The 14894-nt window shown below is 45.0% G+C and overlaps 1 protein-coding gene across 1 annotated transcript in view; it reads right to left on the bottom strand.

Moving 5' to 3' along the window:
- LOC119396273 (protein eva-1 homolog C) overlaps positions 1–14894 on the bottom strand; it is a 240857-nt gene that overhangs the window by 11624 nt on the left and 214339 nt on the right. Inside the window, exons 2-5 of the mRNA XM_037663413.2 lie at positions 8810–9045; positions 5996–6119; positions 2761–2910; positions 1402–1548 (exon numbers count right to left, since the gene is read on the bottom strand). Of these exons, the coding sequence (XP_037519341.1) occupies positions 1402–1548; positions 2761–2910; positions 5996–6119; positions 8810–9045 (657 nt within the window). The remainder of the gene's footprint in view (positions 1–1401; positions 1549–2760; positions 2911–5995; positions 6120–8809; positions 9046–14894) is intronic.

Below are 14894 nucleotides of genomic sequence, written 5' to 3' on the forward strand. Positions count from 1 at the left end.
AGTTCTCATGTCAGATATTTTTTTACATACCAGATAGTGAGAATTACTACGCAGTTTCGAACTACGCCTTTATTAATCGTGTGTCTAATAAGAGCTCATTCTCCTGTGCAGGAAAAGTTCCATAGCCGCAGTAGTAATTTACACGCATAGGGCAGCAGTGGCGTAGCCAGAGGTTGGCCCACCAGGCACGTGCCCCCCTCCCCACCCCGAATTTTTTTTCTGCCACAGGATACAGAGCACAAACTGACACTCGGCCACATGTGACTGCCCGGTCCCCACTTCAGATCAAGGAGGTACCTGCCCCGAAACAAATTCCTGCCTATGACCCGGTAGGGTAGTAAATCGAATCTTTCAATTCAGGTTGTCCTCCATGCCTTCCCCTCATTTTTATCTCTCTCTCTCTGTCTACTCATAGGCCAAAGAAACAATTAATAGGATGTAACATTCTTTCCAGTGTATTTCTCAGAAAATGCACTAATGAGCACATCACTTTTGGGCTTGGGTAGCATTTGTTGACAATCGAAGTATCTTTAATTTTTTTTTAATTATTCCGTTATTTCATGTGCCAGGACTGAAAAAAAAAAATCTGCGTCACTTCCGCAGTTCCTCTCAACGGTTGCTCTACAACTGAGAACTGTTCTTTTAAAACACAATATGAAGAAACACCAGACAGGGGCGAAATAAAGCGAGCTGATTCTCATTTCAGCAACTGCAATCGTCGCTCCCGCCAAAATGCGTCAGTGCGATTGCACTGCCATCTGTTGGGCTTCCAGCAAACGAACTTTGCTGCGACGATAGTTTCGCCACCTAGGCACTCAGCTGACAACTGCGGGAGTGGTGGCGGCCTATTTGAAATGTTTAGTACAGCTCCCATCGCGTCTTGCTACCGTTGACATATAGTCGTTGTAAATTGCCCGAATTATAGTAATACAGGCAAAGTCATCCTCCTACCTAACCATAACACTGCGTTGTCAATATCCTGGCAGCTGCGTCGACAAGCGTGAATTGCGACAACGCTTAGTCGTAATGTGTAATCACGTGACCCATTCCGAAAGGCGCGCGACCCTCGGCACAACACGTAGTTATAGTGTGTTTCTTTATTTTTCTTTCGTTTGTTGAACAGCTTTCGAAGCGCCTCTTAAAACTCTCGCGACAGAAGACATCATCGCTACACGGTACATCGAGAGCGCGCACTTCGAGTATTTTCAGAAAGTAACATCCTCTAGTATAGAGGATCTTACTTCTATGGAGGATCGTCAAGTATAGAGGATCTTAGAGGATCTTATAGAGGATCCTGTATAGTATAAACGATCTAATAGAGATCTCTAGTGTAGATGACCCCACAGTCCTCAACGATTCACCTAATTTTGGCTGTATTTCGGGGATATACAAGCTACTCACCGCAGGTGTAAACAACCTTTAGGAAGAGTCTGGAGTCCTTGTGACAGCTTGGATTGCCGAAGGTGCCCATGTCGGCTGCCACAGTGCACTTGCGCCGTCCGTGGCACGTCGTGAGGACCGTTTCGGTAGCGTAGCTCACCTGGCAATCTGCAGGTGTTGGAATGAGAAGTCCGATTAGAACAGCACCATACGATTGGATGTGCAAGACTGAATACAGCCTCGAAGTAACTTTTTTCGAAAGTGCGCTAGTTAGGAACGCCAGATTCGCGAAATAAAAACGTAACAAAGCCAGAATTTTCAGTAAAAAGAATAAATAAAACGAGGTGGGCTACAAAGAAGTATTCTTGAACAGCACTGACCACATGGTCAGCGTTGTACAAATGTGCTTCTCTCGTGCCTCTGCCTTTGCGATAGAATCTTTTTTTAAAGTACAATTTTATGTGACAAGACACTATGAAATAAGCGTGAAAATGTAGCACGAAAAGGGAGCTTTCGAAGGGAGAGAGACAGAAAGAGAAGAAGCTTCGGGAATTGAGAAAATGCTAGTTCGTTGATTGGACACAGCCCCTTCGTCATTACGGTGTAGTCAGTCTAGAAAACAATTAGCGGGTGGCTCGCAGAAGAGAGGGAAATGGCGAAGTATACCGCGACTCTAAACGTGGCTGGCTTAGAGTGCGTGTTTTAAGCGATTACTTCTAATGAAATAAAAATAAAACATACATGTCGGCAACCTCTAATGGTAGCTGCGACTGCTTTTCACGTTGTGGTACTGATCAACAACAACAAAAAAAAACAGTGTAATATGTGAAGAAACGTCCCTGCTTAGAAACATCTAGAAAACTGGACTAAATTAAGTCCGCATATGCTAGTCATTAACACAATGGAACACATACAAAAAAAGAAATACGAGGAAAGGTTGCAGCAAGCAGCACATAAATACATATAAACAAAGAAAGAAAGGGAACGGATCCGGGGGCCGGTTTCTTTGTTAGATGCAGCCTAATGAAACCGACAGATATTGAGGCAAAGAAACAACATAGGGGACATTATATGAAGATTATGCGACACTTCCACTAGAAACTAAAATAACGCTGTCTATGCTGTACTAGGCTTCGATATCGGTTGGCTTAATTGGGTCAAGTCAGAAACACGTACACGAGCTCACAATGTGGCGTAAGATTAACAGGCAGGGAGATGCGGAAGGTACGCCGATGACATCACACACGTATACAAACGTACAGCACTGAAAAGTCGGCTTGATAAGATGAAATCAGACGATGGTGCGCATGGAACATGCGCTCACTTTGTTATCTCATCTTTTCCCTCAAATAGAGTTCACTGTGAACGGGCGTGACCTACCGGATAGCTTGACGTCCTGCCTCTGCGGGCATTCGGGCACGCCCTTTTCGGTGCCACCGAAATTGGCCGAGTAGATGACGATGCGCAGATTCTTGTGGCAACGCAGGTTGAGGACGTCGTTCTCGCACACTATACGGTTTGAAAATGTGGCTGCAAGAAAAAGAACGTTTGAGGTGAGCGCTCAAACGAGGTATTGGAAGACCATGGATGCATAACCAATACTCCAGCTGCCAGCATTCAGTAAAAATTGTTGTCAACGCCGTGGTAGCTAGCGGATAAGCAGTTGTGGAGCAGCTGATAATTAACACCAAGGACGCAGGTATGACTCACAGCCACAGTTTACAGCTTCAATGTCACCCGTGAAATCATATGCCCGAAGTTAGTGTAATCGCTCTCCTCATAATGACTGTATTCGAAAACGCAACAATTCATTGCTATACACAGCTATGATTTTCAACTCGCGTATTATTGGTTTCCCCATCATTATCGTCTCTCTATCTTTTTTTTTTCTTTTTTACGGAAGAAAAGATTTTCAGACTATCTCGTGATTTGTGCGTGCAGACACGTATAGCACGTACCTAAACCTAAATGAATACGTCTTTTCTGTATAGGAATCGGGCTAAATGCCCCGAGTATATATATCAAAATAAGCGAGGACATAGTTAACATTGATAGCCTGTGCAAGCGTTCGTAGTAGTTGAGTTTTGCCAATAGCCACTTATCTAGAGAAGCATTCAAGGCCTGTCTGCCAAGCACTTTAACATGTTCCCAATAAAACCTTAACGCGCGGAGATTCTCTCAGCGTCGCCTTGCCGCCAGCTGATGCATCTTGTAAATAGTGTGCAATGTGTTTTTAACAATAAACCTAAACAAAACTAATGCATATATGTTACAATACAATGAAATGGCACAATGCTGGAGCCACTGCATAGAGAGTTTAGAAAGGTAACAAAAGCAATCACGTCAATTCGACTCCGCGATGTATCTCCGCAATTTAAAAAAAAAAAAGCAACAAAAGAAGGCTCTCCTAGACAAAGCAGGAGCCGTGTAATGTATCTCAAGCAGTGTGTTTGAGGCAAGTTCCTTCAGGAGAATGAAACGTGCGCTCAAACTGCAGATGGCAAAAGACGGGCATAGAATATAAAAACACAAACGCAGTAAATTTTGCTCATATCGTCAACTGAAGATTTACCGCACCACTTTTGGCACGCGAGCCTCTCTCAAACTGCAGCAGTGTTTCTAATTTAAGCGACGTACCTTATCATTAACCACGTGCCTCGAATGAAACCGAAAGACCAACGCAATATGAAGCCCATCCTCCTCCGCAAACTGGACTAACATGTTTCTCTATTTTACTGTCTTGTTCCCAGGGGTTTATCCAACTGTAATCGTGCAGCAGTTCTCTATGCCCCGCCCTTTCCGCCTTGATAAAAAAAGGAGGTAGAAGCCTGTTTTAATCAACGAGAACAGTCGCTATGAACAGCGCCTGAATCATGCGTAGGCGTGCGCACGTTAACATGACGTGCACCGGAAATTCTCGAGAATATCAAAACTGCAACACACTTGGAAGTAGTTGAGCACTACATTACGTGCAGATTCGCCAAACTAATCTTACTGTCTCACTGGATTGGGAGAAAAAAAATGCGTTAACTACCTAAAATCAGAAACTAACAATGGCGTTATACTAGGCAGCAGCACTCTATTTGCGTCAGTTAATGGAACTATGCTAGGAATGATTTCGAAATGTAATATCTCTGAACCGATTGATGTAATTCTTGCGGACTCCGGGTGGAGCCGTTATTAATCGAAATCACGAAATATCTGCACAGCAAATAAATAAATAAATAAATAAATAAATAAATAAATAAATAAATAAATAAATAAATAAATAAGTCTAAAATGCACTACGATTGTACTTTTTTAATATGTAAGGTAGCTCCACTACTGTAGTTATTCCTTTATGTTCCTACTTCCTACCATCAAAACAAAAAGTTTAAATTTAATAAACGCGTGACAAATCCACTGCTCCGCTTGAAGCACACTGTTAACTATCTCGTTAATTTGATCGAATATTATTCCCATAAAAAACAGGGTACTTAAATATTTAACGCAGCCTATTAAGCTATCAACGTGAGGTAGTTGAGGCACTTGAACAGCTCGCTTGAATTTGGGTGATGGGAAATTTGCAAAAACCAGAAATAATCCAAGGATGGATTTTATTTTCATGCACCACAGAGAGACATTATCGCCTAACTCAAAAGCCCATCGAAATTAAACCAAGCTCTGATAGGCGCAACATCGCGTGACGGTTATGATGCGATCGTTTTGACACGTTAACATCTCCTTTCTGCAAACATAAATTCATAATACTCTAGTTCGTATGGTAAGCCCACGAGTTAGTCAATCAACAAAGCCATCGGGTCAATAAAACAATTGAAAGTGAAACTTAAAGGCCGCTTCACTGTAATTATTAGGCCTCGCCACTCAGGCCTTGCTTTCTGAGCATACCGTTACTGTCATTTCTTTTATAATGTACCACATATAACGACTGAAGTCACCAGACCACTGTCATTATTTATTGAAAGCAAGCGTGTAATAATAATTGACATTAACCGTGTAGTAATAATTTGATGAATTGTATAACTCACTCGTGGACATAACTGATACCTAATATCGTAGTCGACGGCGTGTTTGCGAGCGTTTTAGGAATGTTTGGAACATCTATCAAAGGGAAAGCTGCCGAGCGAAAATAACAAATTAGTTTGTAATGATAAAGCGGTCTGTCATAGCTTTATTTTCGTTAATTTGATCACCATGACAAGTGCCGCCATTAGTTTGGCAAAAGTGCAAGGTACAGTAGAGCTCTTCCGAATTGTTAAAAATGTTTTAAAAAATAAATTTAGATAAATGCAAATGTGTCGAAAAAAAAACTGCGTTAAGTAGTTAGTTCTAACAGTATAGAGACAGCAAAATATGCATGATCAAAAGAGCCCAAGAACACAAACACAGTGACAAAGGCCCAAACACATATATAACTACAAATGTAAGCAGTGCATATCAGATACGTCCCGCTTACGACTAAAGAATAGGAAGAGTGCGTTCCCAAGTTGCGTGCGAAGGCAAATTCATGCTATTGCATATGCTCAGTATTGACAAGACGGTGGAGTGTTGGCACACTCGCGAATACCCAGCCCCCTTCACATCCCCTCCCTTTCCCCTTAAAATGCTCACTCACTCGGTCGGCACTTGTAGGCGACCTCGGCGTACTTGTGTACACCAGGGCACGGGTCCACCATGAACGACTTTGCGTCCGTCTTGACTGTGCACTCTTCCTTCTCCCGGCACGCTGCCTCAACCACCTGCGGTCGTGGTTTGACATGCCAGAGTAAGTCAGCGATACAGGGCCGCCTTTATGTATTTACGACATAATATTTATCACATCACCCTACGAGACCATATCTCGAGATGTGTTGTGTGGGTGGCGACGATACATATTGATTAGGCGTATGAGAAACAGAACAAAGAGAAATCTTAGCTGTAGGCAACTCGGTATAACTCAGTGTGTCACACGGACCCAAGATGACCGGTGGGTTGCAATATTAAGAAATAAATACCGCGAAGACCTTTTTGTGTTGTCGCCGCACATGAATGGTTATAAACAGGCGTTCCGATATGGTTAGACACGCCATACACAATTACAAGTTGATGAAGAAACATGCATTTGTAGAATTACGGTATATTTTGAATGCAGAGAGGAACGATGATAAGCCTAGTAATGAATATAACATTTGTCAACAAGCCAAGCTAGGCTTTCATAGCATAGCTTTTTCTGCTATCATGAATGTTGCACAAGTACGTTTTCTTTCTTCTATTGATACAGCAGTACAAGAAGAATCCTTGTCGGCCACCGATAAAGAATTGCTTCTTTTTCATTTTTATTAAAGAATATAAAAAATTCATTTTACTTTGTGAGTCAAATAAAAAGAACCCGCAGCCAGAAAACTTATTATCAAGAACCCATAACGAATTTCGTGTTGATATTGCGTTGGCAGTAGCAAGACTGCTTTTGCAAATGCATATCTAAAATTATAATAATAATATCTGGGGTTTAACGTCCCAAAACCACGATAATATATCTAAAATTATATTTTCACGACAAAGCTCCGCGTGTGCATTACATTGGTAGCACTAAAAGAAGCTGATACTTTTGCGTTTTGCTGACTCATTCTGCATACGCCCACCACAGTTAATGCCGAAACTTCACACTTGCATTCAAGGCCATTTAAACTTTGCATAAGTTGAAATGACCTTGAAGAATTCGCGAAGTTATAACCACACAAAATGGTCAAGCCAAATGCAACACACGAGAGACACTATGCTCGTTTGCGTAAATCATTCTTATTTTACACACACACACACACACACACACACACACACACACACACACACACACACACACACACACACACACACACACACACACACACACACACACACACACACACACACACACACACACACACACACACACACACACACGCGCGCGCGCGCGCGCGCGCGCACACACACACGAAATCAACTTCCAGGGTGCATCCCAAGTTAGTTACTCGAGTAATTATTACCTGAATAACTAATAATTGCTTACTTTCACATAATTTCGCACACTAATTCTGCATGGTTGAAACAGCCAGCGCATGTGCGAACTTTTGTCTGGCGGGCGTAACTTTGTGCCAGTCTTCCGGAGCCCGAGCTTTGTCTTTGCCGCAAGTACGTCTGTCATGCGGGTAAGACAGCTCTACAGAAGAAGTACAGTAATGAAGTTAGCTCGACGATATAAGGACAAGTGTTCTCGTTGTTTCTCCTTTCTTTTTCTTTTTTTTTTAAATTTTACGTTACCCATGCATTTGCAAGTAGCTCATCCGCACTTTTCGACAATAGTCAAGAAAATAAATATTGTAGACAAGGGGTCGAGTTTTTTAACGGCATGGTTGCACGCAGCAATACGTTGCCAAGAAAGTTACCCGGGCACATTTGGATGTGTATAGGCATAAACAATACGAAAAAAAAAAAAACAAGTGCCCCTCCTTCTTTATTGTGATTTATATTTCTGGTGAAACAAAAAGAAAGTGATGGCACAGGTTCATTTTTCAAGGAAAACCTGGGGAATTGGGCCAGCATGCATTCTAAGCACGTCTAATACAGAAAAATAAATAGTGTGAGCGTACAAAGCGCCGACGAGAGTAGAGACCTAAGCAAATACACGATCTAATCTGAATCCGCGATTTTAAGAGCGAACAGCGTTTTCAACCATTTCAGTGGGTGGATTCTCGAACTAAAACACCCAAAGACAAACAGCGCCAACTGAGTAATGAGAGCATGCCGTCAGAGCATGTCGTTTATTCCTCGCACAATTGAAGTTGAGTTAAGGGTCACGCTAACCCGGCGAATGGACGTCTTTCATCTGCACATATTTTCTCCAGTCTGCTGCTCGCCGCCTTTTTCGCACTTTGTCGACGTGGGACGTGACTGCAGTTAATAGGAGAGTGTGTATATGCGAAGTGCGGCCAGGTGAAAGATAAAATCCGCAAGCTCCATGAAGTTTGCGAGACAGAAGTTTTACAAAGCCTCAAGTTAACGGTGTCGAAGTGTGCCAGGCTGTGTGTACGCGCCCTTCAACACGCAACGCAATCATGTCTTCTCTTAGCATTCACAACAAAACTATATAAGCATGTGAACGTTATTGAAATGAAAATCTAGTTTACCTTAGAATAGCCGAGAGCTGGCCAAATTGGCAGTCATTCGTGTTAAAAGGCGGGGCGTGCAAACACCGACAACCACTACACGTATCCAGGTTACACATCCAGTTCACCTATTTGTTTTATTCTCTCCTAGTCGCCGTTTGCTCACCCAAAGCGGCGTTGAATGTGCACCCGCGTTCACGCCCACAGTGTAATAAAAGCATCACCCCATATGCGCACAAATACACGTTACGTTTCTCTCGCAGTACTAAAGCAAATGGTATTTCTATTGGAGAAAGAAGTCCACTCACCCTCAGCGCCTCTTTAGCGATGCACTCGACGCTGCCGTTGTACTCTTGTGCCGATTTTGCGCTCGCAGCGCCCCCTTCCTCGTGCGACGGCGGCGGGCACAACATGTGGTAGGGCACGGAGCGTCCGTACTGGGCCACCGAGATGGAGATGCTCGTGTTGCGGAAGCAGCGCAGCTGCAGCTCCTGGCCGTCGCAGGCGAACTTCTGGAACGTCTTCAGAGTGCCCGACAGAAGCGCTGCACGAGGAGAACAAGAAAGAAAAGAAAGCAAGGATTAGAATCTACGTCAACTTCGATTACTAAAGACTTAATAGCGCAGAAGCATTGGCTGTGTCGTTCGATAGTATTTCTAAGTTCAAGCAGATCTATCACACAAAACGAAGCACATGTTGAAGATTTGGCATATAAGGAAATGCTATATAGCGAAAGCCCCGCGTAGGTGCTTCATACTTTCTTACTTTCAAAAGATGCAATACATGTTGCGGGCAATCTTCAAAAGCAGTTAACTTCCAAGTAAATATAAATATTTCAAAAAATGTAAATCAACACGCTTAGACTTCGCACACGCGTCACTAATTCTTGTAGGGAAACTGCGCTGCGAAGTAATTCTTGAAATGTGAATTTAAGGAAAAGCTAAAGTGAGATTTCTTGGTTTTGTTTTTCTTTTATAGCATAAATTTTCTTACCTTATCATCACTGAAAGAAAAAAATATAAGAGGAAAAACGCGCGCACTCCTGACTAAAACCGCGACTGTATGAAATATGCAACATTTATATCCTACAACACACCTCCTGCTTATTCTATACAAGAAAAGAAAGTTTTGACGTTTCGACTTTCAACAGTAGAGTTAGAAGCGACAAGCTATTACACGATGATAGATCTCAGTTCGCTCAGAGCTCCGAACCCGCATGCTCTGCGGTTGTTTATACAACCACGAAAGTCAAAATCTTGTTGCAGTATACTGGCAAAAACACGCTGTCAGCTATAGTTCGGCACAGCTTTCACATCTCGTTCGAATAACCACGGTTCTCGCCATGCATGTTCTCTTCTCTTCCCAAAAACTTCCTCGTGCTCCGGAGATCTCGCAACGGAAATACGCCAAAAAGGTACAACACGGGCTAAGCAAGCCGTTCCATAATCACAAGATCCTTGCCTGCTCACGTGTTTGCCTGACAAACATCGCAGACTTCCGCATGGAAGCCCGGCGGAAATGGGAAGGAGGGGGCGAAAAAGGAGAGGAAATGAAAAGAAAACACGGGATGGAACAGCATTTGCTGTTCCATCTACTGGGCATCGTGCACGGTGCGCATGAGAGGCGGGTCGCGGGCATGATCGAGCATGTGTATCCCCGCGATGCCAGGGCCGCGGCCACTCAATCCGGCGTAGGCCTGCCCCATTCCGTCTTGCAGCGGAGCCTTACGACGACGGCACGCGCGCACGTGCTCGTATGTGTGTGTGTGCTTGCGTCGTCTCCGGCTGGCGGCAATTTTCCGCGGGAAAAAACTCGTAAAGCAGCACGGGGAGGTTGAACAGAACGTAAATAACGAAGCTCGGGAGCCGCTAGTTCAAGGTTTCCTGGCGCGCACGCGCGCCCGTGGCTTGAATCTGATGTCGAACCGCGGCTCCGGAGTCAGGTTTATCGCTCAAGTTGAGAGAACGAGAGAGAAAGAGAGGTCTACCCGTGTACGCTATATTTAAACCACCGAGGAAGACTCCGACGTAGTACGTACACAAGCGGATAACTTAAGTGCGCACGTTCGGGAGTGGCCTTCAGGGGACGCAAATGTGTGGATGCTGCACCCGGAAAAGTAAACGGGAAACAAGCGGCAGGCAGGCCGATCGTGCGCGTGGATGCGTCGTGCGCGAAACGCTGTCACAGCAATGTAAAAACTTCGACTACCGCTCGCTTGAACCAGAAAGAGAAACAGAATATGGGAGAGGCTAAAACACGCGGAAAAGTGTTGCACGTGTCGATCGCGCGTGCCATGCTGCGAATAGTGTCCACGGAGGCCGCAGCTACGATGCAGTCACTGGGCGAAACAAGCAAAATCAGGCACGTAACATAGTTTTCTTAAGCTCCGAACTCGCAAACTTCGTTTTGCTACAGCGGTATTCCAAGGCGCCACGGTGGTATAAGTGGTTATGGTGCTCGGCTGCTGACCCGAAGGTCACGGGTTCGAACCTTGCCGTGCGGTCGCATTTCGATGGAGGCGTTATGCTAGAGGTCCGTGTATCTAGATTTAGGTGCACGTCAAAGAACCCCAGGCGTACGAAATTTCGGGAGCCCTCCTCTACAGCGTGACTGAGTCATGCCGTGCTTTTGGCACGTAAAATCCCAGACGTTATTGTTACAGCTGTATTCGATACATTGTATAGTTTCATGGCGAGGCGTGAGCCTGCGGAGCAGCCACATGCAACAGTTCCCACTATTATTTTTTTTATTTGCGTAGTCGCGGTTTACTTTTGTTCTATTTGCCCGAGTCCTTATGCACGCATTTTTACCCATCGCACACGTTCTCGCTCCCTTCTTTTTTACGATCGTATAGAGGCACGTAGAAGGAGGCATTATGGGCGCTACATAAATCAAACACGAGCCGCATCCCTACACACCTCGCCACAAGAAGCGAGGCAAGGCGGGCGTAGTGCAGCAGAAGCATGCAGTGTCAGGTGCCTTATGTTACAAGTCCAGAACACCCCCTAGCACGACAGTAGCAAGTTTTTAGATGCAGCCACGGCGCTGACGCCACTTTGGGAAAGCACGACACGGAACACGTGACGGCGTCACGCCGTTTATGGCCGCAGCTGCGACCTGTCAGTGTTGAGTTGCGCCACTGTCAGCCCCGCAGTGCGTCTTCGCCGAGCGAACGCCTCGAATGCCTTTTACGGACGTTTCGATCGTGCCCTTGAGTTTCAACGTATGCGCTTTTAGGCGAAGGCGAGAAGTCTCTTGTAGTTTGCGCTAAGTAGCCTTAAGTATCTGCTGTTTATTGGCGCAAGGGCCATTTGATGGCCAAAGAGCGCCAGGACAAGTAGCCTTAAGTAGTAGCCCTAAGTGGTAGCGCTAAGTAGTATAGCGCTAAGTAGTAGCCCAAAGCAGCACTGGGCACCATACTGCGGGCTAAACAACTATGGGCTAGTTTGTTCGAAGCCTAACCTTCAATTCAAACTTTCACGTTGCTGCTATGAAGTTGAGACCTTGGAAGGTTAACAAATTAATGCTCAGTCGAAGCGAAGGCACAGCTGCCGTGCAAAGCCTCGCTAGAGCGTTATCACGAGGGCAAATGCAGCGGGAGCCATTACTGCGTCTGAATTGAAAGCCGCTGATGCCTGAAAGAAATTCGGAATGCCAATCTCAATTACCAGTACAGGAAACGGGGGTAGGGAGGTAACCAGTGTAGACTGGAACGCGTCATCAGCATGGGAGCACCGAAAAATAAACCTTTGCAAACAGTCGAAAGAACGCAAATTGAAAGTTTGGAGATTTCGCGCTTTTTCAAGTCGGTGAAAAAAAAAAGTCCCCAACATAATTTTTTTATATAGTGGTTAGACAAGACTGCGAAGGAAACATCAGGCGACAGTGTTATACACTAGTGCGACTTCACAAATTATTTTCTGTATATGACATTTGAAATTGAAATTCCTTTCCTCTGGCTCCGGCCATTACACATTCGTCATAAGAACACGAATTTCATAAGCAACTGACCCTGCGCACCCCGCTGTAATACAGCCGGACAATTCCTCAAACTGCGCGTTTCTTTTTTTTTTTCCCCTCGTTTATCCATGCCTTCATTCACACTCTCGTCGTTACGTTGCAGTGGGTTCATTTTTCTTTTCTTTACGCGCGTGTTTGCTCGAAAAGCGCCATTTCGCATAATTTCCTGACATCGCGGCCTCGATCTTTGCTAACTTTCGCTCGCTCACTTTTTCATCACTCCGTAGACTGCTCGGCGATTTTCGACATCCCTCATCTATTTCTCTCTTCTTGCACCTCCGAGAGAGAGGCCCTTCTCCATATAAGGCGTCGGGCCTAAAGAACGCCCAGTACCATTAATCACGAGTGGACCCTGGAGAGATGTATACGAGAAGCTTGAGAGAGAGCAAGAGAGAGAGAGAGAGGGGGGGGGGGAACTAGAGAGATCGAGTCACGGAGGAGAGTGAGGGCTAAGGGCGGGTGCACTCAAGGCCCATGGCTTAGCCTTCGCAAAGTTTTTTTCCTCCTCTCTACGACTTTCGCTTCCATACAGAGTGGAGGAGGGAAGACCGAGGACCCCCGACACCTCGGCGAAAGTACATTTATTAGAACGCCCCCTGGGAATAGGCTTCTGCCGCTGCAGCGCGCGCACGGCGCAGTGACATCGTGACGGCTGCTCTCTGCTGCTTTGCTTGCTGGCTACAAGAAAACAAAGTAGGGAAAGGAAACAACAACCTACCAAGCAACAAACAAACAACAAACGATGTAAGCGGACCGAGCGCCACGTTCCTTTGCGTTGGAAGAGCGAGGAGCTGCATTCGCGTGTAATGTGCAGTTTAGTTTCACGTTTCCACGCTATACATACAAGAGGGTTAGAGAGGGAAAGTGTGGGGGAGAGAGTGAGAGAAAGAAAGGAGGGAGAGATATGGACAGATGAGCGGATATCTGATGATGACGACGCAGCAATTACGCGAGCCTCGCGAAGCGGCGACGCTGGTGCGCTGAGGCTGCTCTGTTGTTTGTATGAACATGTCGCGTAGATGGATGGGTGCCTATAGGGGACACGAGACAGGGAAAACTAAGACAACGGAGCGCTAACGCAAACAAATACAAAGAAAGGTAAAAAGACTGGCCTGAAGTTTCTCGTGTGGCATGATTGAGAACAGTCAGGTTACCCCGACGTTTCCGAGCCCCCGATTTCGGAGGTCTTTCTTCTGCACACTGGACGCGGACAGTAAGTGAACGAATACTAGAGTTACTAACAAGTTAGTATCCAGTGTGCACGAAGAGCGATTGCAAGAGAGATGAATGTGGTGGCGAAGAAAGAAGCGAGAAAGAAGAAGGTGGAGAGAGAGACGGAGGCACGATGGAACTGGACCTTTGCCCTTTGCTGCAGTGCGGGTTATTACGCCAAAACTGTCCTTGCTTTACTCGGATGTATGTCTTCAATACCAATAATTCGAATGTTAAAAGCACTACTAACCATGATTCACGACTACATATTCATGAAGGCCTAGAGTGCTTTCCCATGCAGCATGTTCGGAGGCGCAATACAGCAAAACTAGACGCAAGCGTGTATGCACGAAGTAACTTAGTTTGCGTATCTTTGGAAACATGTTCAACTATGCCTAAGCGCATGCCCTCGAAATTAAAAGAACACTTAGACACCTTGATGTCTGAGGAACAAGAATTATCACGTGCCAGGAATGAGATGCTCTCTTACCGGCAGTTTGACTCACAATCCTTTCTAAGAGCAACTTTAAACTGAGAAATACCGCGATAGACAAAAGGTTGCACAAGGAAGGAAGATTGACCTAGAAGATATAGTAGGTGCTGTTCCACTAGAATTATTTTCGACTTTGCTGAGTGCTTTCGTGCTGCTCGGTGGCCAGTGAAGCTGCGATTACAAGGCCACTGAAGAATAGTTCCGAATTTGGTATTTGAGCGAAAAGTTGGTTAGACCATAGCCACACCTCCAGCGTTCCACATCGTCGTCTTCACAAATTGGATTGCACCCAAAGTCCTAAAGGTCTGATAGCGCAAACAACACGACAAGCAGTCTTAAAACAGTTAGTGTTGCCAAGCTTTCTTACCATGTTACACCCTTAACCTCGTCCATCGGTAATTTGCCCCATCGTCTATCTCTACACCATTGTTCACATGAGAAATCATTGTGATAACTTGCGACCTTGTATTCATAGTTTGTGGGATGCATAGTTTCGATTGTTATGTGTAACAGGGCATGCTCTCTATACGTTTAGTTTTGTGTGCGTTATATGCGCTCAGTATATTCTATCCGTATGTACAAGAATATAAGAGCGTATAGCACCTGATATCAGAGTACAGGGCACTAATACTTTGTGAGACGAGGAGTAACCGACGTCGAATCCGTGC

The sequence above is a fragment of the Rhipicephalus sanguineus genome, chromosome 6 (assembly GCF_013339695.2).
Source record: "Rhipicephalus sanguineus isolate Rsan-2018 chromosome 6, BIME_Rsan_1.4, whole genome shotgun sequence".
Lineage (NCBI taxonomy): Eukaryota > Metazoa > Arthropoda > Arachnida > Ixodida > Ixodidae > Rhipicephalus > Rhipicephalus sanguineus.